Source organism: Emydura macquarii, unplaced genomic scaffold, assembly GCF_026122565.2.
Source record: "Emydura macquarii macquarii isolate MOO-44397 ecotype Brisbane River unplaced genomic scaffold, CSIRO-AGI_Emac_v2 contig_2393, whole genome shotgun sequence".
In the NCBI taxonomy this organism is placed as follows: Eukaryota; Metazoa; Chordata; order Testudines; family Chelidae; genus Emydura; species Emydura macquarii.
In genome coordinates, this window is record NW_027132530.1 from 323,956 (window position 1) to 350,585 (window position 26,630).

Consider the following 26,630-nt stretch of genomic DNA (forward strand, 5'->3'; position numbering starts at 1 on the left):
CTCTATGACCTTTTCCTGTGAACTTTCTATCATGCCGTCTTTATCACCCTCAGGGGACTTCTTGGGATCTCATGTTTGGACTGTCAAACCATACAGTACAGGGAGTTGTTGAGCTGGATAAGCCAATCTCATTGCCCCTGGGATTTTCCAGCTTGTATATTACTGCCCTTTATGGTCCAGGAGGACCCTGGGTCAGAAAGTGTCACTGAGAAATGGGGGGAAGAGTCCACTAGGCTTGATAAAATGAGCTTCTCTAGCCACAGCCAGCCTAGTATCTATGATCCTGGAGGACTCCTGTCTACCCAACACCTGATACCTCATCTTTATGTCCCCTGGAAGCTCCTCCCCATCTCTGCAGCAGCGATGGGAAAGGGGAGGGAGATGAAGAACCCTGGAGCTGTAGGAGGAGCAGAGGGGCCCTGCAGGGCAGATGTGGGGGTTGGGGAGCTTGGAACTGATAGAGGGTCTAGGGCAGAAGTGATGTGGGGCTGGATAGGGAGTAGAATGAACTGGACTGGGAGACAGGCCGATGAGGTATGGCAGGGACACAGTATTGATTAATTGGGATTTGGGGGTGGGGAGATGCTGGAGGCTTTTGTGATGAAGTGGAGATGGCCTTAATGTTTTCTTTGAGTGCTGTGTGCGTGCCTCATGTATTTCCCCATACGTTACTAATCTATTTCGGTGATGGGACTCGGGTGTGTGATCATTGCAGAGGTCACTAGAGGGTGGATGGGCCTTCCCCAGCCACATCCAGAGGCCCTCCTGGATCAAACCAGCTAGAACAGGTTGTAACATCTGGCCTGGGAAACAGACAAAAGACTGGGGAGGGGCAAGAGGGGAGGGCTGTCTGGGGGATGGGAGGAAGGGCAGTCACCCGTGAGGGGTTCAAGAAGAGTGGGGCCTGAGCGTGGGGCTCTGAGACCCCACTGTTGGCTTCCTTTTAAGGCTGACATTTACTTAATGAAAATTAAACATCTAAAAAAAATCTTTATTTTCCTTTAATTTCCCAGCTGTAACTGCTAAAGTTAGTCATGTGATTCCTCTCCTCCCTCCAATTTATAGTGTTACTACAACACCATGGAGAGCATGTGTGTATGTCACTATACTGACAGCCTCGACTGTACTGTAATATGTTGCTATCCAGCCTGCTCTGTGTGTCATGTACTTTATATAAACATGTATGTCAGGAATTGTTCAACAGTCCTTTGGAAAAAGCTGGCCAGGTCATTTTACTTCTCAAACTCAAACCTGCCAATATGTGACATCAAAATGTGCGCCAGATGTTTGCAAATGTGGAACATGAGGATTTTAAGGCACAGCACACCAGAATCAACAGGTTATAGTGGTTTTTACTATCATGTAAATGAAATAAACTAATATATATATCAAATGGAACTACACAATTCCAACTCCCACAGCAGCAGGGTTTGTACTATGCCCTCTCTGGTTCCCAGCACACATCTCTGCCACTTGAACTTCAGGTGGAATTGCTATTATGTCTGAGGCACAACCACGGGACCAGAAACACACTTTACCAATGGGTTACACAACTTCTTACTAGATAGCTTAGAATACTAGCGATCAGGACTCCTGGGTTCTCTTCCTGGCTGCAATGTGGGGTAGTGACAGGTAACTAAATCATATCTATTTTATTCATTCATTGCGAAAGGCAGTAGAAGTGAGCAGGTAGTACCTGGGCTTTCAGTTTTGGCGACCTGGGTTCTCTTCTCAGTTCCACCTGAAGTGACCTTGTGCAACCTCTCAATTAGCCTATCACCTGCAGGAGAAAGTGTCCATATGACTGCTTTTTTGGGCTGGAGACTTGTCCCCTGGGAGCTCCACAGCCCTGTGCCTGAGCAGGCTGCAGTGAAAATCCCAAAAGCAGCCTCATGCCTGCCCAGCAGTCACAGAGTGGTGGTGGCCTCTGGCAGCAGGAGGTGGAACACTTTGTCACTTGTGTAGCCTGATCCCTCTGTGTGTTACCTATATCGCAGGATCCAGGCATCTGTCAGGACAGTGCCTTAGTTTCAAGCTGCTGTTGAATGAAAAAGGGTTGTTTGGTATCAAAAACTCCATTAAAATGTATAGTCTTGTTGGTTTACCCAGACCCAGTGCCAACAGCCAGCCAGCCAAGCCAGGCAGGAGCCAGCCAGCCAGTTGGTTCTGGTCCACTAAACCTAAAGGACAAAATTTGGCAGCTAAAACTGAAGTACTTGTTGGGAGTCCTGCTGCCAAGAGTCTTCAGAAATTGTAACTCAACAGGGACAATCACCCTTTCTCTGTCCATTTCTAGCCTGCTCCAATTGTCAGCTCTTGTCCAGCTAGTACCCACAAAAGCCAGAGGTGGGGAGATAACTCCTACCACTCTTAAGCCTCCTTTCGGGGGGAGGGAGAGAGGGAAGGAGAAAGGATGTCAATCTGGAATGAGGACAGGGGTCTGCTGCCTCTCACTGGTGGTCTGTTGGAGGGGAAGGGTGTCTGAAGAAGAGCTCTGTGAAGTTCCAAACTCTGGCCAGCTCCCGGCTCTGCCCACACCAACCACTGAGCCACAGACTCCATCCAAGTGATGAGACAGACCTGGGGGAAAGTGCTGGGGCTGGGCAGGAAAGTATCTCTGCACAAACGGCACATCCTTGCCCCATCTCTGCTCCGAGGTGTCTGCGAGTCCCAGAGCTGCTGCCCTCATGGACACACCCAGGATCTGCTCCCCTTAGCACCTGCAGGAGCCGATCCAGCTCTGGGAGAGAGAACACCCCCAGGAACGGGCCAGAAACTAAGTTTCCTGGCCAGAGGGGAGGTGGAGAGGGGGAAGAGGAGAGAGACCAAAAGGGGCAGCAGGAGCAATAAGTGGGGAGGGATATTTCAGGATCCTAACTCTGTCTAGATCCATTTCCTGCAGCATCCCTGGGCAGATTGACTTTCCTGGGTAGAATTATAAAATCATAGAAGATTAGTGTTGGAAGGGACCTCAGGAGGTCATCTAGTCCAACCCTCTGCTCAAAGCAGGACCAACCCCAGCTAAATCATTCCAGCCAGGATTTTATCAAGCTGGGCCTCAAAAACCTCTAAGGATGGAGATTCCACCACCTCCCTAGGTAACTCATTCCAGTGCTTCACCACCATCCTAGTGAAAAAGCTTTTCCTAATATCTAACTTAGACCTCCCTCATGCAACTTGAGACCAGTGCTCCTTGTTCTGTCATCTGCCACAACTGAGAACAGCCTAGCTCCATCCTCCCTAGAATCCCCTCTTTAGATCATTGAAGGCTGCTATCAAATCCAGCCTCACTCTTTTCTTCTGCAGACTAAATAAACCCAGTTCCCTCAGCCTGTCCTCATAAGTCATGTGTCCCAGCCTCTTAATCATTTTTGTTGCCCTCTGCTGGACTCTCTCCAATTTGTCCACATCCTTTCTGTAGTGGGGGACCAAGAACTGGACACAATACAAATGTGGCCTCACCAATGCAGAAAAGAGTGGAAAAATCACTTCCCGCGATCTGCTGGCAATGCTCCTACTAATGCAGCCCAATATGCCATTATCTTTCTTGGCAACAAGGGCACACTATTGACTCATATCCATCTTTTTGTCCATTGTAACCCCCAGGTCCTTTTCTGCAGAACTGCTGCTGAGCCAGTCAGTCCCCACTCTGTATCAGTGCATGGGATTCTTCCATCCTAAGTTCAGGACTCTGCACTTGTCCTTGTCAGATTTCTTTTGGACCAATCCTCCAGTTTGTGTAGGTCACTCTGTAGCCTACCCCTACCCATTAGCATATCTACCACTCCCCCCAGTTTAGTGTCATCTGCAAACTTGTTGGGGGTGCAATCTACCCCATCCTCCAGATCATTAATGGAGATGTTGAACAAAACCGGCCCCGAGAGTGACCCCTGGGAAATGTTATCGGCTTCAAACTAGACATTGATTCATTTATCACTACCCATTGAGCCCGATGATCTAGCCAGCTTCCTATCCACCTTATAGTCCATTCATCCAATCCATACATATTTAACTTGCAGACAAGAATACTGTGGGAGACCATATCAAAAGCTTTGCTATAGTCAAGATATATCATGTCCACAACTTTCCCCACATCCACAAAGCCATTCATCTCATCATTTGGGATAAGACTTTATCACATAGGTCACAGAAGTCATGGATTCTGTGACTTCCAGAGACCTCTATGAAATTAGCCTTTTCAGCTTTCACCCTGTGACTGCGGAGCAGAAGCTGTCAACTTCTGGGGGCTGCGGCGCTCTCGGGGGGCGGCAGCTCTCAGTGGCTGTGGGGATCCCAAGCTCCGAGCCCCTTACAGTGGCAGTGACCCTGCCTCACTGCTGTCATCCGGGGCAGGTGGAAGGGACCCCAAGGCTCAGAGCCACGGCCACCGGCAGGTGAGAAAAGCCCTCTGGCTCCGAGCTGCCACTGCTGTTGGGAGGGGTTGGCAGCAGAGACCCCACGACTTGGAGCTGGGGTGGGTGACAGAGGTACCCCGCAGCCCCAAGTCACCTCAGGAGAACCCAGGGCCTGAAGCCCCAAGCCGGTGCAGGTGGCGGCCTTACAGCTCCAAGCCGTTGGGCCTGTGGCGGCTCTGAGCTCTGGGGTCTCCATCACCCACAGCAGCTGGCCGTGGGGATCCCTAGATCTCCCAGCCACTGCAGGGGGACCCTGCAGCTCCCAGTCCTGGCCAGGACCCCGCAACCCCAAGTCACAGCGGGGAACCCCAGTCTAGACCTTCCCAGCCACTGCACCCACCCCCAGTTCCCAGCTATGCCTCCTCATCCCCTTGAGCAGCTCCCAGCTGCTGCCCTGTTATTTTTAGTAAAAAGTCACGGACATGTCATGGCTTCCGTGAATTTTTGTGTATTGCCCGTGACCTCGTGTCCCTGTCACCTTGTAAAGGCCCCTTGTCTGGCTGTTCACAGGATTTAGAAATCCCTCTACTTCCACCTCCCAGCCATCTGCTCTCATAGAGGCTGTGCAAAACACACCAAGCACTTATCACAAGAAAGGCATTGTTCAATTTGTCAATAGGCTTCTCCTCTCCTCCTTCAATCTTCCAAATGACAACTCCACTACAATTCTGCAGCTACTCGGAGTACAATTATATTGCACCTTTCTGTGTCCAAGTGTCCAGAAAAATGGCTCATAATCAGGTAAACTAAAGATGTTGGATGTCAGGTAATTTTCACAGTAAAATTACCAAAAAATCAAATAATTATCAAAATTCATAATTGGGAGAAAAAAACAATTAATGTAATAATAAAGTACTTGCTTCTCATAAATCGAGTTAAGGAAAATCAGACCAACAAATGGAATTATTTATCATGGTTATTAATGAGACTGCATTCAGGGAATAACCACATAAAATTTTCCAAGGATTTTCTTTTCTATACACTAAAGGATCCAAAGTACACAATTCAAATTGACTTTAAATAAAGAAACATTTAAGAAATCAAAAATAAGAGAAGGAACAAGAATTATGCAAATGAGATTCACCAGATTAAAAAAGAAGTAAATAAAAAGGGTGATAAAATGTAGCAACTGTTAAAACTATATTTGAAATTCTAAAACAGAGAGGAAATTGAAACAAGTTTGGTTAACTATACAGAATGGACTAGTGTTATAAAACAGAGTATAAAACTGAAAAATCTATGAATATCATGTAATTTAATGCCCAATTAATTCACTAGTAGCTAAGCATTATTAACAGAATTCAACATGTAGACAGAGAAATAGTATCAGATATTAACTCAATGATATAGCTAGATTAAAACAACTAATTAATTTGATATTAAACCTTTTAAACTATAAACAGATTTGGACAAAACTAGATAGATTGGATAGGACTATCAAATTGAAAATAGTGTCAATTTAACAGAAGCTAGCAAAACAATTACTTATTTTACTTCTGTCTTAAGAAGGTGACAGGAAGTTAAGCATCATTCTGAAGGCAAATTCAAATGTCTATAATTACTACAGCATAAATCAAAATTCAGCATTGGTTGCAATGAAACATACAAAAGCTGGGGTACAAGAACCATCCTATGATGATACAACAGTGCAAAACAGAGGATTAGCTCAGTTTTCATGGAATTAATAAGCAATTTTATAAGTGTGAAAGATCAGAACGCAGTTTGATTAACTGAAGTATTCAAATTAATCAACAGGATTAGGGAGTGTTCTTAGAGAGTTGATAGGCAGACAGTGTACTGCAGGGAGATTTTGGTGTTTGAGCTAAGTGGTAGAAAAAAGAGAAAAATTGTTAAATATAATTCCACATAACAATAGGGAAACACTGTAATGGTCATATATAAAAAGAGAATTGTCATAAAGTACCCTGCTTTTGGTTTTTAAAGTAGGCAAAGATAAAATAGGAACTAGTTAAGTTCATATACCAAAATTGGAATGAGACTGCTGTGGAGTATAAGGTATTAACACATTATATTATTCTGTAGTTAAAAATATACAGCACAATTGAAGTTAGCGTCAAAGTATTCTAAAGTTTAAAACACACACAAATAAAAATTAAACTGAGATTTTGAAGTAGGATGATGGCTTTCCTCACTTACACATATAGAGTAATGTAGCAAGAGTGAGAAATCTAAGGACTTTTCTCATAGTGACAAGTAATTGTCACTCACACATGTAAAGACAAACAGCTGCAGTGTTAAGTGTAAGATAAAGGACAGAGCAGAACAGTGAAAAACAAAATTGCAAGTTGCAAAATTGGTAGTTTCAGTTAGGAACTGAATAGAAAGAGGACAACAAAAAATAATCATCAAACAATAAATTTCCATAAAGACATAACAAAAGAAGAACAGCTGAACTTTAGTTATGTTCTCACCAAACCAAAGATTAAAAGGTAGCTCTATTAAACAGTAAACAAAGTGAAGTGACCTCACCATCTCGCACACAAGTTGTAAAGAATAACTCTGGCAGTTACAGCTGAAAGCATGAGGCTTAATCAGCACCAAATCAGTTTTAGTTGCAATGCTGTCATTTTCAAATCCTGTTAGTCCAAGTATGTTCTTCAGAGAATTTTCCCCATCTTAAACTGCTTTAAGGCTTGATTTATTTTTTTTACTATTGCTAGTGAAATTATTTTCTTCTGTACCATTTGAAATTAGGATATATTTTATAGTTGGATTGTTAGGTTTATATGACTTTGGTATTTTCCAGTTAAGAGTTCCTAAGAGCCCAAGAGTCCAGTTGTATGGAATAGAACTGAATTCCAATGGGATCAGTGTTCTAGGAAAACAATAATTATGTACTCCAAAGCCAAATTCTGACTTCCTTTGAAGCACAGAAGTTCCCTATAGAATTTTAGCAATAAGAATGGACTTCCTAAATCTTTCTGCACTTTTAATTAGGCGGAATTTCTCACCCTTCCTTCCCTTGTTCAGTGTGCAGTGTTCTTCATCATGGTGGAAGTTAGGGTACGGTCTTCAGGAAAACCGAAAGAGTCAGAGCAAAGGAAGTAGGCCCAGGATTGCCGCTTTGCAGGTGGGTGCCCTCACCACAAGACTACTGAGTTAGTCTAACTCTCTTTGGCCAAATGACTCTGAGTGTTTATACACAGTGGAACTGCAGTACTGGAAGGAACTGCTGTACTGAAGGAGTCCCACACCTAATTAGCTCTGTGGCTCAGGTACTCCCCTGGTGGCAGATCCATGCTCAAATTCTTTTACCTCATCAGGTGGAGGGCAGACTTGAACTAAGGGTCTTCCACAGCTGTGCTAAAGGACACTGTTTCACCCCCTCCACCACCTGTTTTATGCTGAGTTCTATGGCCTCTCAACATACTTAACAAAACATGCCCCATCATGAACTGGGCTTAGACCATACCACTCTTCTTGGCATGTCCCATTGGCTAGTTTTGGTGGCTCCCCCACCTTTGTTGGATTCTGTGAATCACAATCTAAGACACCTATCTCAGCCCATTCATTCTATATGAAGCGTAGGCTGCTAACTCACAGTTTGTGGATCCCAGTGTCATTCTTGTGATTTTCCAGGTGCCTAAAAGTAAGGCATTGCAATTTTAGTGTCACAGTGCCTCAGTCCCTTGGAGCATTCAGGTCTAAAACACTATCAAGGATAAATCTGAAGTCACATCATAAAAGATAAAGATGATTCTAGGTGTATAATATCAAAAGTAAAAGTAGGAGATGAATGAGGATATTCACAGTTTCTTGAAAAGTCAATCAAATATTGTCACAATGTGCAAATCTTATCTTAGCCTCTTACTCTGCATGGCTCTATCCCAGGGAAGTGATTTCATTTTCTGCTTTAATAAACATTTCATGTCCTAGTTACACGGCCACTCCAGTTGGTCTGACTCTCTGAGATACATAGTAATTACCAAAGATATCCTTCACTTGGCCCATCACTAGCCAGGACATTTCTAGGATTTGTGTCCTATGTGGATTCTCTTATGTGTAATGAGGTTTGAGCTGTGCCGGAAGTCTTTCCCACAGTCAATGCACTTATACGGTTTCTCACCACTGTGGATTCTTTTATGTGACCGAAGGTGTGAGCTGCTTCTAAAGCTTTTCCCACACTCGTTGCATGTGTAAGGTCTCTCACCTGTGTGGGATCTCTGGTGATTAGAAAGGGCTGAATTGTTACAGAAACTTTTCCCACAGTGAAGACACTTGTACGGTCTCTCTCCACTGTGGATTCTCTGATGTTCAGTAAGGGCTGACCTTGCACGGAAGCTTTTTCCGCATTCGGAGCATTTAAAGGGTTTTTCCCCTGTGTGGATCCTCTGGTGAGTAATAAGGGTTGGCCTCCGACTGAAGCTTTTCCCACAGTCAGGGCAGTTATAGGGTCTCTCTCCTGTGTGGGTTGTATGATGTGATCGAAGGTGTGAGAGGCAACTAAACCTTTTCCCACACTCATTGCATTTGTAGGGCCTCTCCCCTGTGTGGGTTCTCTGATGATTAGTGAGTTCTACACTGTAACTGAAGCTTTTCCCACAATCGGAGCAGTTATAAGGTTTCTCTCCTGTGTGAATTCTCTGATGCTTAATAAGGGATGAACTCTGACTGAAGCTTTTCCCACACTCATTGCATTTGTAGGGTCTCTCTCCGGTGTGGGTTCTCTGATGTGATAGAAGATTTGAGCTCTGAATGAAGCTTTTCCCACAAGTAGGGCATTCATAGGGTTTCTCTCCCGTGTGGGTTCTCTGATGTGATAGAAGATTTGAGCTCACACTGAAGCTTTTCCCACACTCACTGCATTCATACGGTTTCTCTCCTGTGTGGATTCTTTGATGCTGAATAAGGGTTGAGCTCCGACTAAAGCTTTTCCCACAGTTAGGGCAGTTATAGATCTTCTTTTGTGCATGGACTGTACGATGAGTAATTAGGGCCGAGCTCTGTTTGAATCTTTTCCCACAGTCCAGACACGTGTAGGGTCTCTCTCCTGTATGGGTTCTCTGGTGTCTAGTAAGTTTTGATCTGCACTGGAATCTTTTTCCACAGTCACTGCATATGTAGAGTGTCTTACCAGTGAGGATTCTCTGTTGAACTGTGTGTCTGTTTTTCTTGACCACAATGCTCTGGTCAGAGGTTTTACACGGTCTCTGTCCTTGCTGGTTTCCCTGCTGCCTCTCTGGCCTGCACTGACTCTCACATGCATCTCTCTGCTCAGGAATATGGGAAACCTCCCCTTCAGATCTTCCTGATACTGTCCTGTGTGGTTCCAATTGTGCAGGATGTTCCTGATTCTCCTCCTTGTTCTCATTCACCATCCCATCACCTGCTGCGATAGAAAGAGAATCCAGACATGAGTCATTCCCCATGATGGGGAAAGGGAACCTCAGGAAGGGGACTAGCAAAGGGTGGAGCAAACCACAATAACTGCTGGGGAGAATGAAATATCAGGAGCTGAATCCTACTCATCCACCAAATCCTACCCCAGAGGAGAGAGAGGAGTGGACTCATCTTTCCTCCATATCCTTCAAATGTAAATGAAGACAGAGGATGAAGGGTCAGATAGGCTTGATGAAAATGCCTAAGGGACATCTGCCATGCAGATACAATAACCGGTTTCTGAGTCAGTGTAGCTGATTCCTCACCTGTGTAGGCATCTCTTGGGATTTCCCATTGTCCATAATCCTGGAGTTCAGGAACCCACAGTTTTTCCCCATGTTCCAGCCAGGAGATCATGTTGGGTTTGGAAATTGGAAATCCTGTGGGGAAGGAGAGGGCACAAAGAAATATGTGCTGATCTTGTTCATTTAGGTCAATGCTATTACTACTTTGAGACCCAAGACCTAAATAACCAACAGAGAGACTCCTTCCTCTCCCTACCCCCATGCTACATGAACCGGGCTATAAATCCATCACATCCCATGACACACTGGTCTAGACCAAAGATTCATCCACTCTGCCTAGGGAATTGCCATCCTTCCTTCTTAATAGTAGATGAGGTAAGCATCTGATCACAATTAACTTTTTTAGCCAAGACTGAAGCAAACTACACACTAAACACATCAGCCTTCTTGATGTCATCCTTTATTAGCTTTCCTTACCACCAAGTAGAGAACCAACACTTTCCTTCATCTTACTCTTGCTCCTATTGTATTTAAAGAACCTTATTGCCTTTTACATACTTGCTATATGCAACACTTTTTGTGCCTTTGACTTTTTTATTGTGTCCCTTAAATGCTTCTGCTACTCTGTCATACTCATCCTTAGCAATTTCTCCATCAATTTTTGTAGGAATCCTTTTCAAATTCAGGTTATTAAAAAGCTCCCAATGCAGCCATATTGGCCTCTTACTATTCTTCCTATCTTTTCTTCACATGAGATAGTTTGCTTTTGTACCTTAAATATTGTCTTTTTGAGAAACTGTCAGCTCTCCTGAACAACTTTTTCACTTAGACTTTCTTCCCATAGAACCATACCTTTTAGTTCTCTAAATCTGCATTTTTACATCAATTGTCCTTGTTCTGCTGATCTCATCATGTTTTCCTTAGATGCAAGAAAGGCTCCATCCTAACAAATCCTACTGCTGCATCCCCATAATCTCCCCCATGCCCAGTCAAGCAAATCTCTCCAACTCAGTGCTTGAGTCCTATTAGCTTTCATGGAATTCAGTACCTGTGTATGTGCTTGATGAATAGTGATGGTTTGCTGAATTGGGCCTTGAGTATAGAGACAAGATGACTGGTTTTCCAGCTAATGTACAGACCCACAAACATATATACAGGGTATGTCTACACTGCTGGTGGCATTGTCAGCAGTGCAGGATCGATTCTGCGGGATCAATTGAGTAGCAGTGGAGACCCGCTCAATTGATCCCGGATGTCAACATCGTTAATCCACCTCCGTAAGACGAGATAACATTGCGTTGACCAGAGGGCATTTTCCATCAGCACAGCACAGTGGGGACATCTCAATAAGTAGAAGTTAGTAAGTTGACGGGAGATATGGAAGCTACATAAAGGTAAGAAGGGAGTATTATGAACATCTAGTCTGATCTCCTGTGTAAAACACAGGCCAGAGAACCTCACCCAAAGATTGCTCCATCAATTCCATATCTTGTGCTTGAGCTAGACTATATTTATTAGAAAGAGACATGCAGGCTTCATTTAAAGACTCCAAATGATGAAGAATCCACCACATCCCCAAGTAAAGCACTCCAGTGACTAACTCATAGATTCATAGACTCTAAGGTCAGAAGGGACCAATATGATCATCTAGTCTGACTTCCTGCACAATGCAGGTCACAGAACCTCACCCATCCACTCTTGTTATAGACCCCTGACCTATGACTGAGTTATTAAAGTCCTAATATCATGGTTTAAAGACTTTACGGTACAGAGAATCCACCAGCAAGTGAGCTATGCCCCATGCTACAGAGGAAGGCGAGAAACCTCCAAAGCCTCTCTCTGTTAAGATTTTTCACTTTATGACAGGCTTGAATTTATTCAGTTTCAGCTTCCACTCATTGGATTACATTCTGACTGTGGCTTCTAGATTAAGGGGCCCTCTGCTATCCAAAATCTGCTCTTCATGTAGGTAGCTATAGGCTGTATTCAAAACACCTCTGAACCTTCTTCTGGATAAACTGAATAGACTGAGCTACTTAAGTCTCCCACTGTAAGGCAGATTTTCCAGACCTCAGCTCATTCTTGTGGGGCCAGAGAGGCTAAAACTGGGAGTCTCAAAGGGACCAGATAGACATCCAGCACTCTCTGACTGGCTTAACTTTCTTGGGTCCCTTTGAAAGCCCCAGCCTCAGAGACTTACAAGAGCTTCAAGTCTGTAGTAGAGCATGAAACTGAACTGAGGTCTTCTAATTCCAAGTGCAGTGCCTGAAACACAAGAAGATCCCTCCTCACTTTTTTCTACTATATTGATGTACCACAAATAGTGTTTCCAGACAGCAGATTACTTCATAAACCCTCACTCAGCACAGAATCTAATTCCTCTCACTGAGAGAAACCATAAGTACACAAACATCAACCCCAGCCAGGAAGAGACACCAGGAACAACACCCTCCTTCAAGGAATTCAGCATAATAGCACATGAAGGAAGCACTAACAGAAACTTGCCCCAGACCCATGACACTGGTCTGTGCCCTTCCTATCTGGTAGAAGAATCAAGAACACTTTGGTCTTCCTGCTAAAACAACTGGCTGAGCTCCCTTCAACTCCCCAGCTTCTAATACCAGAGGAGACAAGAATCCTTACCCAGCGAGGTCACAGTCTCATAATTCTCTTGCATGACGTCCCTGTAGAGGGCTCTCTGACCCGGGTCCAGCAGAGCCCATTCTTCCTCGGTGAAATACACAGCCACTTCCTTGAAGGTTACCAGCTCCACTGAAGCCATTTCCTTCCCTTGTCTCTTCATGGACTGGATGACCTGGAGCAAAATGTGGATGTTTTTCTGCAACCTGTCAGGTCAATAAGTGTGACTGGGGATGTTTCAGAAGGGATTTAGATCATTTCAAACCCTGATTCCCCCAGACTTCTCTGCCATTCTGGGGAAATGCTAAATTAGTGGCCTGAGTTTGGATTTAGGTGTCTAAATTAAGTTCCTGCATTTAAAGATCCTGGCCTTCATTACTTCATTTATAGCACAAACCCATCTCCACCTACCAGAACTAAAGCCAGAGAAACATCTTTAAATCCTCTCAGTCAAACAGATTAAGTGAAATCAATGGGACCACTCAGAAGTTTAATATAAAACGCATGTATGAGTGTTTGTGGAGTGGGATCCCAATCCTAAAATGTATAGTTTAAGGCCAACAACACCAAAGACATATATTTGGCTACAACCTATTTTCTAGGAAGTTATCCAGTGTTGATTTGAAGACATCAAGAAACAGCAAATCCACCACTTCTTTGGTAATTTGTTCCAGTGCTTAATCACTTTCACTATTAAAATGTATGCCTAATTTCTAAACTGATTATCTGCCTTCTACTTCCAGATACCAGCTCATGTTAGGCCTGTATCCACTAAATTAAAGAGCCCTTTGTTACCACTATTTTCTGTCCCTGAAGGTACTTATATAATGTAATCAAGTCACCTCCCTGTTTTTCACCATATTTATTTATTATGTTAAACTAAACACATTGAGCTCTTTAGGTTTCTCACTGTAAGGATTTTTCTACCACTCATGAATCATATCTGAGGCTGTTTTCTGCACTCTCTAAAAGGGCTACAGCAAAAGAGATTTTGCCAGACTAGAGAGAGAGGTGTGTCTGACAAAGGAATTCCTTCTTTGTCAATGTAAAATGTCTAAACCTAATTCTTAAGGCACTAGAACAGATTAAAAAGAAACAACACTTTGTTAATGGTAACACTGTAACTTGCTCTTTTCCCCAGGCCCCTCTTATAAACAGGCTAATTGGTTTCGCATCAAGCATTCAAAAATAAATTCCCTGAGGACAGAGACTGTCTACCCTAAAGACAAACTGCAAGGCTGGAGGATGCCCAAGATGTATGGAAAAGTTCCAGAGGGATAGCCATGCACTTGGAGAAGAAGATGATTGTCTGTCTGTATCTGTGTGAGTTTTTTCATGAAGTTGGTAGATTTCCATTTCATACCGTTAAATTCAGTGCCTTCCATGGCGAAAAGTTCCAGAGGGGTATTGAGTAACTTTCAGCCCTTCATAAGTAACTGAAAAGGCTCCTTTAGTCTGAAATGGACACTAGCCGTCAGTGTCACGGTGTGCTCCAGCACTAATGATTAAAGGAGCTGCTTTGAGAGATTTCCACTGGCATTGTCCCCAAGGGCAGCACACTCCTTTGGCAGCAGGGGACTAGGCAGAGATGGAGGAACTGGCTTTTCCTCTCCCTGCTCCTCACCTTGTCCCAGGACTGTCCGTCTGCCCCGGGATGCTGCAATAAATGAATCTGGGTAGGTCTGGAAGCCTGGAACATCCCTCCCCGCTTACTGCATCTGCTGCCCCTTCCAGCCTCTCTCCCTCCTACCTCCTCCCCTCGGGCTGGGACAGACTCGGTCCCTGGCCCGTTCCGGGGGCCGTTCGCTCCCCGAGCTGGATCGGCCCCTGCAGGCGCTAAGGGGTCAGAGTCTGGCTGTGTCCGTGCGTGGGGACAGTAGCTCCGGGACCCGCAGACACCCGGGAGCAGACACGGGGCGAAGAGGGGCCGTTTGCGCAGTCACTTTCCTGCCCGGCCCCGGCACTTTCCCCGGGTCTCTCCCCTCACCTGCAGTCTGCGGCTCGGGAGCTGGTGTCGGCAGAGCCCAGAGCTGCCCCAGGGGCTGGTTCCAGCCAGCGGAGAAAGTCCCCCCGGTTGGGCACAGAGGGGCGCTAGCGAAGGTCTCTCCCATGCACAGGACAGCAGCAGCTGATCAGATCAGAGCAGACCAGGCACCCAGATCATTCACAATGGAGGCAGCTGCAGCACCTGACCCAGGAAGTTCAACCCCCGATCTGCCGAGCAGTGACAGCTGCTGAAGCCGCTGCCCTCACTTTGCTCTTGCTACCATCAGACTCTGCTTCCTGCAAAACAGACATAGCGGGGAGCCAAGGGGTGGGATGGGCTCAAGGTGCAGACGGTGAAGGGGAAGGAGAGGGCCAGATATGTGAAAGCAAAGACAGGGTGCAGGAGCTGGGGCTAAGGAAGGGGGAGATGCTCTTGGCACCCTCTCCACAGGGTGTGATGTGGAGGCATTTGTTGCACTCTCCTTAAACAAGGCAGCTCGTCTCTCTCTGAGATGACGTATTGAGCTGCCAAAAGAAGAGTGGATTCAGTCGATTCAGTTACACGTACACACACACACATACACGAGACAATTCCTAATTTTGAGGGAGGGTTTGTGTATGTGTTTAAATTAATTCTGTCAGTTGACATAGATGTAAACTGCAGATCCATGCAGCCTTCACATTTGATTTATCTGCTGTTCCTATTGCCTGAACTAGACCCCTTTCCTGTAATCCACAGTCCATGTTCTTTTTAATTATTTGTTTTTAAACGTTATTTTTATGACTTTTATTGATCTTATCATTCCATCATTTACTTTGGTTAACATTGTCCGGATGGATGTCATTTTTCTACCTTGGTTTTTACAATAAATCATCATAAGCGATGTTATCCTTAATATTAACATTAGTATTAATATTAACTGATGGTTGTAGATTAAGCAATCACATTTCACAGTGGTTTTAGTGTAACACTACCTATATTTTCATTGTTATTTTGTAATATGCATTTTTTTCTTCTCTTTTTAAATATTTTTTTCCTTCATAGCATGTTTATTTTTTGTGTTTATGGCTGACTATCAAAACTTCTTCCATTTCCTTTGATGCACCAATGAGGACTGCCTTTTTCAGCTGTTGTGTTGCATCTCTATTCAGCACCCTAGTACTTTTTTTCATGTCACCAACTGTGTGTAGAATTAATTTACCAAATATTCCATAAGGGCACAGTAATATGTTATATGAGACCCATCTGAAAGGAAAATTTCTACTCTAATTATTATTAAATATTGATATATAGAATTCAAAACTTAAATAATTCATGCATCAACAAACTAAGAAATTTTAAAAATACATGCATTTTCAGTTCTTTATCTTTGCCTTTGGGGTGATCTAACTTCATATTTTCAAGGCTTTTTCCAAAACCACGAAGGCTAGATTTTTTCCCCTTTAATGAAAGGCTAACTAATCTCATTCTAGCATCTTGTATTAAAGAAAAAGTCTCATAAAATCACGAGAGTCGGCAATACTAGCTTTCCTGTCAGCAGTCCTCAGGGGTTGGATATTTTCTCATGCACAGAGATGCTATCCACTGAGTTACCTCCTCTGTCATCTTCCTGGGGACTGCCTCCCAAGCTTGGACCCATCCAAGTCCCTCAAATCAAGAGTCACATAGCCATTATATCACCCTGCCCCATGCTGCCACATAGCCCTATCTGGGGTCCTGGACTTCCAAGAGACTCAGTCTGAAACTGCTACAGAGGGAGGCTCTACCAGTCGATATAAGATAGATAGACAGATATAAGTAGCTTTTTTTCTGAGTACCAGCTAGGCACCGTAATGTTGGGCAGATGTGAGCAATGACCAGCTACATCAGACCAGCTCACCTCTCTCAGATGGCTCAAAATGGTGTGCTGATGGAGACTTTAAGAGCTAAAGTTTCAATTCCCTGAACTACCAAATCCCACAAACACCAGCCAAATATGCCACTCCATCTTTCTCCAAAATGAGACTATGGAAACATTCCATGATATATAGAGATTATAAAGCACTTGTGGATACATTGTAAAGCCCTGGAGATAAGACCAATTTCTGCAAAAGTCTATTTATTTTAAAGTGCAAGTTGTGATGATCTGCAAGTGTTATAAAAAAGAATTTAAGGCAGACTATGCTCTAATTTTTCATACACATTGCAAGACAAGGCAGCCTTCTTTGGGATGCCCCCAATAGATGTTGTTTCTCTTTGACTCCTGCACTACCTGTGGGGGCACTTTCTGAGTAAATAGCAACACTGCATATCTTCCCAATTTGCCCATTGCCTTTTTGAACAAGACCCTTCTCTTTCTTCTGTAGGAATGACTCCAGTTAACATCCTCCAAGGTGAACACATCCTGCAAAGATGCACGTGCAATGACTAACCTACCCCCAACCCACTACCCATCTAATGTTCGCATAGGATTCCTGTAAAAGGGGAAGTACAGTGGAAAACAGCTTACCCTCTCCAACTGTTCCACAGCCTGGGAACAGCAGATGGGAACAGCATTCCAAAATTGAGGGAAAAAAGTGACGTTTTATCATTGTTGGCAAGGAGACTAGTGTTGGCATAATGACCATTTGTGCTGTCTTCTGCAACAGAAGTACCTGTATACAGAGGTGCCTTATCTCATCAGCAACTGAATGCTTGGCAAGCCTCTGAGGCAAGCAAAAGAAGACGAAGGAGATCACATTTGCTGAAATTGTCATTGCATCACAACTGAGAATCATGAAGGCAGAAATGTGGAGTGGAGGTTTCCTGAAGCAATCTAAAAGACTCATAAGGGAGCAGAGAGACATGGAAAGGGAACATGTGACTTTGGAAAGGAGATGTAATGAGCAGTGCTGGAGAAATTTCTGTTGCAAGGTCATGGCCATCAGCCCAACCTAGCCATGACCTGGAAAAATGTAGAATATAGTATGCTGGAATCCATTTCAACTCCCATGCTATTCAACACCCAGTACAGGGAGAAGAGCAGTTTGAAAATGACACTGGCCAGAAAAGAAAATAGATGAATTAAGGGATGCCAGAAATGAATCCTGGAGTTTGTTAAATTGGCCTCAAGTCCCAGAGTTCCAGCAGGCATCCTACAATATGCCATGAAAAAAATCCCAGAATACATAGAGCTTAATGGCTGAACATTGCAACATGGGCTATCGGCCCAGAATGCTGCACAGTTATTTCAAGAAAGACCACAGCTTTGCATGGACACAATGATTCAAAAGGGAAGTAGCTAAAACTGACATAAACAAAACAGAGGGTTTTGCGGATATAGTTTTAGCAGAAAAAAAACCCATCCATCAGAAAAAAACGTTTTCATATAGAAATAGAAACATATAACCATAGGGTTACAAGGAACAGCAAGGATTATCTAGTCTAACCCCCTGCCAAGATGCAGGATTTGTTGTGTCTAAACCATCGAAGACAGATGACTATTCAGCCTCCTTTTGTAAACTTCCAATGAAGGCGCTTCCACAACCTCCCCAAGCAGTCTGTTCCATTGTCCTACTGTTCTTACAGTTAGGAAGTTTTTCCTGAGATTTAATGGAAATCTGGTGTGCTGTAGTTTAAACCCATTGCCTCTTGTCCTGCCCTATGTGACAAGAGAGAACAAAATTTCTCCATCTTTTTTATGGCAGCCTTTCAAGTATTTGAAGACCACTATCCTTTCCCCCCTTAATCTCCTCTTTTCCAAACTAAAAGTACCCAATTCCTTCAGCCTTTGCTCATTTGTGTTCCATCCGTTTGATCATATTTGTTGCTCACCCTTGGATCCTTTCCAATTTGTCTACACTCTTTCTATACATTGGTGACCAAAACTGGACACCATACTCCAGATGAGGCCTAACAAGCACTGAATAGAGCAGTACTATCACCTCCTCTGATTTGCATGTTATATTTCTGTTAATGCAACCAAAATTTGATTTGTTTCCAACAGCATTGCATTATTGACTTATGTTGAGGTTGTAATCCACCACAACTCTCAGAATCATTTAAATTCAGTGATTCTTTCACACCACAATTCAAGTTAAACTGGATTCCCCTTTATAGCTCGATGACTGCAGTTACACTGTGATCTCTCTTTCACACATTTTTAACATTAGTCCATACAAACAGCAGACTAACATTACAACTGCATCTATTATTAGTAGCACTTCCCTCCCAACTCCACCCCACCCCCAATCTCAGTTGATCAGGAATTTTTAGATTCCAGGGAATTGTGGGCACGGGGACAAAGGATGTCAGTGCTGGGCCACATTCCTGGGGGCTGGGAGTTGGGCCCAGGCTTTGGACAAAAATTGTCCTCTGTGGGACCCCTGACTTGGGCTGAAAAGGCCATGTACTACATAAGCAATAATCATGTGTAAACTACAGCACTTTTCTAGCCTTGAAGTTGGGTGGAGGAAGGGGGAAGGAAACCACAGCAACTTTCTAGCCCTGAAGTTAGGGACAGAGGAAGCAAATCAGGGCAACTTTCTAGCAGTAGCTGGAGCAGGGCAGACCTACCCGATAGGTACCATGGTAACGAGGGCGTAATATGAGTGGGCTGTGTGCTCCTGACCATTCCTCCCCCCACCACCTGGACAAAGAATGTGGTAAAGGGGTGTTATCTCTTCTTTCCCAGGCAGCATGTGTTAGGGAAGGCTCGGGATCTCTCCCCCTAGGTCTTCCCTTGTTGCTAGTTTGTTAAGGGACTTCATGGTCATTCCTGCTGTTAAGATAAAAGTATATGATATGCAAGTTTCATGGAAAATAACGAACAGGGGCAGGTATAATTATATGCATCCCCTAGCCATTAATATGATTTTATAACCATTTATATCACCAAATAGGGGTTTTATGGGGCATTGTAGAAGTGTGTTTGCATATTATTTTAGATAAAAAGTTGTAAAGTAGTGAACTTGGGGCTCACTTCGTTGGACATGCGTGACAAAGGGGAATGAGTGGACTAGAAGCTGTAACCAAATAAATGCTCCTTATCACTCTACCCGGCTCAATCTCTCTCTCTTCAGCCAACCCTGCAACAGAAATTAGTTTAGATGTATTTACACTGACATGATTTTGGTATGACCTTTTAAATTATTTTGGGATACGTAGCTGTTTCCAAAAACTAAAATGTCCAGAACTTAAGGGAACAATAATGTATTGAATGGACATGAATTCTAAGGACTTGTCTACATGACGGGGTTTAAACTGGATTCAATTGAGTTAATTTGGTGTGAATCTTGTGTAAGGAAGATTCAGAGAAGGCTGGGCAGGCGAAACTGAAGAACAGGGAAGAAAATTGGCAGCATGTGACCTCCCGAAGAAAGAGAACCTATGTGCCCACCATGCAGATAGAAGTAAGGAATTGTTTTCATCCTCTCTGCACAAGTACTACGGTGGAGAACGATTTGGAGGACCCTTCAGAGGGAATGGATCAGAAGGAGACCCGTTTGATCAGAAGGCAAGGGATGCATTGTCCTAGGGATGGGGGTTCCAAGACCACCATTCCCAAGAGGAAGAGAAGGGTGATGGTGGTCAGGGACTCCCTCCTAAGGGGGACGGAGTCATCCATCTGCCGTCCGGACCGGGAAGCTAGAGAAGTGTGCTGCTTGCCTGGAGCTAGGATTCAGGATGTGACAGAGAGACTGCCAAGACTCATCAAGTCCTCAGACCGCTACCCCTTCCTACTTCTCCACGTGGGCACCAATGACACTGCCAAGAATGATCTTGAGCGGTTCACTGCGGACTATGTGGCTCTGGGAAGGAGGATAAAGGAGTTTGAAGCGCAAGTGGTGTTTTCATCCATCCTCCCTGTTCAGGGATAAGGCCCAGGCAGGAACCGTCACATTGCGGAAGTAAATGAGTGGTTACGCAGGTGGTGTCAAAGAGAGGGCTTTGGATTCTTCAATCATGGAATGTTGTTCCAGGAAGTAGGATTACTAGGAAGAGACGGGATTCATCTAACGAAGACAGGGAAGAGTATCTTCATGGACAGGCTGGCTAACCCAGTGAGGAGGGCTTTAAACTAGGTTCGACGGGGGACGGAGACCTAAGCCCGAAGGTAAGTGGGGAAGAGGGACACCACAAGGAAGCAGAAGGAGGAGGGTGCAGCAGGGGAGGCCTCCCGATTCATACTGTGAAAGTAGGCCAATCGGCTACTTATCTCAAGTGCCTGTACACAAATGCAAGAAGCCTGGGAAACAAGCAGGAGGAACTGGAAGTCCTGGCACTGTCAAGAAACTACGACATGATTGTAATAACTGAGACTTGGTGGAATAACTCACACAACTGGAGCACTGTCATGGATGGGTATAAACTGTTCAGGAAGGACAGGCAGGGGCGAAGGGGTGGAGGAGTTGCACTGTATGTAAGAGAGAACTATGATTGCTCTGAGCTCCAGTATGAAACTGGAGATAAGTCAGTTGAGTGTCTCTGGGTTAAGCTTAGAAGCAAGAACAATAAGGGTGATGTCGTGGTGGGTGTCTGTTATAGACCACCAGACCAGGAGGATGAGGTAGATGAGGCTTTCTTTACTCAACTAGGAAAAGTTTCCAGTTCACAGGACCTGGTTCTCATGGGGGACTTCAATCACCCTGACATCTGCTGGAAGAGCAATACAGCAGAGCACAAACAATCTAGGAAGTTTTTGGAGAGTGTCGCAGACAATTACCTGGTGCAAGTGCTGGAGCAACCAACTAGGGGCCGTGCTTCTCTTGACCTGCTGCTCACAAACAGGGAAGATTTGGTAGGGGAAGTAGAAGTGGGTGGCAACCTAGGCAGCAGTGACCATGAGATGGTCGAGTTCAGAATCCTGACAAAAGGAAGAAAGGAGAACAGCAGGATACGGACCATGGACTTCAGAAAAGCGGACTTTGACTCCCTCAGGGAACTGATGGGCAGGATTCCCTGGGAGGCTAATTTGAGGGGGAAAAGAATCCAAGAGAGCTGGCTGTATTTTAAAGAAACCTTATTCAGGGCACAGGAGCAAACCATCCCGATGTGCAGAAAGAATAGCAAATATGGTAGGCGTCTAGCTTGGCTTAACAAAGAAGTCTTTGGCGAACTTAAACACAAAAAAGAAGCTTACAAGAAGTGGAAGCTTGGTCAGATGACTAGGGAGGATTATAAAAACACTGCTCGAACATGCAGGAATGAAATCAGGAAGGCCAAAGCACAATTGGAGTTGCAGCTAGCAAGGGACGTGAAGGGGAACAAGAAGGGTTTCTACAGGTATGTTGCCAACAAGAGGAAGATTAGGGGAAGTGTGGGCCCCTTAGAGAATGAGGGAGGCAACCTAATGACAGAGGACGTGAAGAAAGCTGAGGTACTCAATGCCTTTTTTGCCTCTGTCTTCACAGACAAGATCAGATCCCAGACTACTGTACTGGGTGGCACAGAATGGGAAGGAGGCGAACATCCCACAGTGCTGAAGGAACAGGTCCAAGACTATTTAGAAGGATTGGACATACACAAGTCCATGGGGCCAGATGCAATGCACCCGAGGGTGCTGAGGGAGTTGGCTGAGGCGATTTCAGAGCCATTGGCTATTAGCTTTGAAAGCTCGTGGCAACAGGGGGAGGTCCCTGAGGACTGGAAAAAAGCAAATATAGTGCCCATCTTCAAAAAACGGAGGAAAGAGGATCCAGGGAACTACAGACCGGTCAGCCTCACTTCAATCCCTGGAAAAATCATGGAGCCGGTCCTTAAGAAATCCATTTTAAGGCACTTGGAAGAGAGGAAGGTGATCAGGAACAGTCAACATGGATTCACCAAGGGAAAGTCATGCCTGACCAACCTGATTGCTTTCTATGATGAGGTGACTGGCTCTGTGGATGTAGGGAAGGCGGTGGATGTGATATACCTTGACTTTAGCAAAGCTTTTGATACGGTCTCTCACAGTATTCTTATCAGCAAGTTAAAGAAGTATGGGTTGGATGAATGGACTATAAAATGGATAGAGAACTGGCTAGAGCATAGGGCTCAACGAGTAGTGATCAATGGCTCCGTGTCTAGCTGGCAACCGGTCACAAGCGGAGTTCCCCAGGGGTCGGTCCTGGGGCCAGTTTTGTTCAACATCTTTATTAATGATCTGAAGGATGGGGTAGATTGCACCCTCAGCAAGTTTGCAGATGACACTAAGCTGGGGGAAGTGGTAGATACCCTGGAAGGTAGGGATAGGATACAGAAGGACCTAAACAAACTGGAGGATTGGGCCAAAAGAAATCTAATGAGGTTCAACAAAGAAAAGTGCAGAGTCCTCCACTTAGGAAGGAAGAATCCCATTTACAGCTATAGACTGGGGACCGATGAGCTAGGCAGCAGTTCTGCAGAAGAGGACCTGGGGGTAACTGTGGATAAAAAGCTGGATATGAGTCAGCAGTGTGCCCTGGTTGTCAAGAAAGCTAATAGCATATTGGGCTGCATTAAGAGGGGCATTGCCAGCAGGACGCGGGAAGTGATTATTCCCCTCTATTCGGCATTGGTGAGGCCGCATTTAGAATATTGTGTCCAGTTTTGGGTCCCCCACTACAAAAAGGATGTGGACAAGTTGGAGAGAGTGCAGCGGAGGGCAACAAAAATGATTAGGGGGCTGGAGCACAGGACTTATGAGGAGAGGCTAAGGGAACTGGGCTTGTTTAGTCTGCAAAAGAGAAGAATGAGGGGGGATTTGATAGCAGCCTTTAACTTCCTGAAAGGGAGTTCCAGGGAGGATGGAGCGAGGCTGTTCTCAGTGGTGGCAGATGACAGAACAAGGAGCAATGGTCTCAAATTACAGGGGGGAGATCTAGGTTGGACATTAGGAAAAAGTTTTTCCCTAGGAGGGTGGTGAAGCACTGGGATGGGTTACCTAGGGAGGTGGTGGAATCTCCATCTTTAGAGGCTTTTAAGCTGAGGCTTGACAAAGCCCTGGCTGGGATGATATAGCTGAAGTTAGTCCTGCTTTGAGCAGGGGGTTGGACTAGATGACCACCTGAGGTCCCTTCCAACTCTAATATTCTATGATTCTATGATTCTATGACACAGTTCATTGTGGCACACTAACTCCACATTTCTTGAACGCTCTTGAGTCCTCTTTCAAAGTGAACTATGTGAATTGAAGTAGTTTAGTCAATTGTTTGTGTACACACAATGCTGCTGTCCACTACTTTTTGCAGTCCTCCTGATGCTATCTCATACTTCTTTGAAAACATAGAGGCCCATGTCTGTCCCTCCACATCAGGCCCAGAGGAAGGCTAATCCCCCCTCACTTCCTTAAGCAGGCTTAAAGGGGAATTGGCCTCTTCTGAGGCCCTGATTTTGCCAGGATAGGGCACCAGACAGTCATGGGGGGGTGGGCCTAGCTCCCTCGGGCAGGGCAGGGCTACAAATGCAGGCTATTTGGCCACAGGTGGAAAAGTTGACACCCTAGGGGTGTGGTTGGCAGGAGAACCCAGGCCCATCCTACTCCACTGGGTCCCAGTCCACAGCCCTAACAGTAGGGGAGAGCTCAGGTACTGAGTCAGCAGGTATCCCACAAAAACATGCTGACCAGCACTCTGGCATCATATCTGGACTATTGTCTGATATCCCTGGGCCACTTCCTATGATCCCTTCACTGTGTATCTGCACTTCACAGGTGTCCTCTGTCTCCCTGGGGTGTACAGCTAGCAGCAGTCCCTGCAGCTCCTTGGCATCTTTATTGGCCAGTAGTTCTGGCTGTCTTGATGAGTCCTTAGGGCTGCAGAGGTCCTCTTTAGGCTCCCACTTTAGCAGTGGGTGGGAGGCATCTGTCTTCAGCTCCTTTTATACATCCTGTCCCACCCCTCTTCTTCCAGCATCGTGGGCATGGCGTGCAATGCTCCAATGACCAGGTGGTAGCTTTTCCCCATCAGTCCTGGAGGGAGTGCCACACCCCTTCACTATAGGAAGAAATCATTACTACCTGTCTGTTTATGTGTGTGTCAGCCACTGCTCTGGTATCAACTTGACCGGATGTCCCCTCCCTCATTAAAAACTGATGTGGGGCCAGGATTTGAACCCAGATTTAAGTATTTCAGCATTGTTGCGATATTACTTCAGAAGCCTTACAACATGCCTCGAGCAGGAGCTCAGAGCCATGCTGAAACCCTAGATCTCATCACTATGTAGGTAGAAGAATCTATGAAGCAAGATCTTGTGGATAGCCACCAGAATAAAGATCTTTTTGTGGACATTGCTAAGCAAGAGGACACTGACCAGTGTGGGATAAAGAGCAAATACCTTAGGACACTGTACATTAAAACCAAGGAACAGGGCCGACAGCAGAACTGTAACCCATCTGGTTTTGGAGGATCTTGACAGGATTTTGATCAATTACACCACTACTGAACCCAAGAAGTTTGTGGACCCTGCGGCTCCCCATGCACAGCACTGCATGAGCTGCAAGAGTTATTGGGAGAGGAACATGACGAGGCCAATGAAGAGCTGTCCCCAGAAATCCAGAATCTCTTTAGCATTCAAGACCCTGTTGCTGGCTGGGCAGGAACCAAGCCAGATTCCCAGCCAGAAACCAAGGCCACAGCTGAGGATGCAGATCCTCTTGAGGGAAGATGGTCATGTAAGTACATATCTTTAAAAATGTATTAGTATTAATATGCTGTACAAGCTCCTGTTCTGTGGGCCCCACAGTCACATCCATTTTAGACAGGCAAAGCCTTTCTGACTTCACCCACAAATTCCTCATTTCCCTCATATGTTTTCAAAATGGAGGCTGCTCTATCAGGGCAATTGGCTTCTGGTTCATGCTAAAGCTTGGACCATTGACAGTTTTCAGACCAGCATCCAAGAGGGCACATGCCCTTCTACCTATTTGCCTTTCGCTTCCTTGAATCTGTTCTGCTCAATTAATGCCAGCACCAACCCCCATTTACCAGTTCAAAATGGCACTGCCAATATGGCGCAGTCACAATCTGCACCCCACCTGCCCTCCCACAGCAGATTTGAATAAAGAAAACATTCAACTGTGTGAAATTCAGAAGTTTATTGAGACAACAGTGTGACACTGGCAGACCAGTTGCCAGCTCATGACAGAGCCCCAGGTAAATTCACTTGTATATCAGTATAGATCAAAGTGATTGTTAAATGAATAAAAGTGTATCTGGTGTTTAAACATCATCAAAACTAATGGGATGTTACTTGCATTTTTTTCACTTATCTGTATCCTGTTATAATGTAGTAGCAAACATTTACATTGTGTATAAACCTGTAACTAAATAGCCCATCAAATGTGAAAGCCTTGTGGAATGAAAATGAAGAACCTGAACAGAAAAGTGCTAATTTCAAAGCAAGTGGCCATTGTGTTTGATGATCGGAATTCAAAGACTCTAAGTGCATTCCTCACTCACCGCCATTAGAGGACAAGCCCACATGGGTAGTGACACTGTCAGATTGTTTTCTGTCACAAGAAGCTATAAGAATGGATTCAAGGAAAGATCCTTCATCTCTGGATTGTTTGGACTCTTACAGGAAGTGTATCAGATGCAAAAGTGGGAGCCAGAGAGACTATCTGGCTACCCTGAAAAGACTTTTTGGGAAACTGGAAGTTTATTAAATCACTGCCACCATTTGCAATGACAAACTGTGACTCACCTGTGCATATATTTTACTTGCTTTAATCTTTAAATAACTCATTTCCTTTTCTTAATAAATCTTTAGCTAGTTTACTATAAAATTGGCTACCAGCATTGTCTTTGGTGTAAGATCTGGATTCTGGAGTACCAATTGATCTGGGGTAAATGACTGGCCTCTTGGTACTAGGAACAACCTGTTGTGGTGTGATTTTTGGTTTAAGTGACCTTTTATCACAAAGTCCAGTTTGTCTGGGTGGCAAGATAGACTGGAGAGTCTAATGGGACTGTCTGTGATTTCATGGTAAGACTGGTATAGTGATCCATGAGTTCATATATGTCACTG

At 44.7% G+C, this 26,630-nt stretch overlaps 1 protein-coding gene and 1 pseudogene across 2 annotated transcripts in view; one reads left to right on the forward strand and one right to left on the reverse strand.

The window, feature by feature from the left end:
* The window catches only part of LOC137161871 (zinc finger protein ZFP2-like), a 110,768-nt pseudogene that overhangs the window by 31,801 nt on the left and 52,337 nt on the right, over positions 1-26,630 (forward strand).
* Positions 5,305-26,630, reverse strand: part of LOC137161867 (zinc finger protein 436-like) — a 62,391-nt gene continuing 41,065 nt past the window's right edge. Inside the window, exons 1-4 of one of the 2 annotated variants that reach the window (XM_067561377.1) lie at positions 14,688-14,850; positions 12,704-12,875; positions 10,082-10,195; positions 5,305-9,765 (exon numbers count right to left, since the gene is read on the reverse strand). In XM_067561377.1, the coding sequence (XP_067417478.1) occupies positions 8,405-9,765; positions 10,082-10,195; positions 12,704-12,863 (1,635 nt within the window). In that variant the 5' untranslated portion in view covers positions 12,864-12,875; positions 14,688-14,850 and the 3' untranslated portion in view covers positions 5,305-8,404. Of the gene's footprint in view, positions 9,766-10,081; positions 10,196-12,703; positions 12,876-14,687; positions 14,851-26,630 lie in introns of those variants that run through there. The other variant, XM_067561379.1, reaches the window with a different exon arrangement.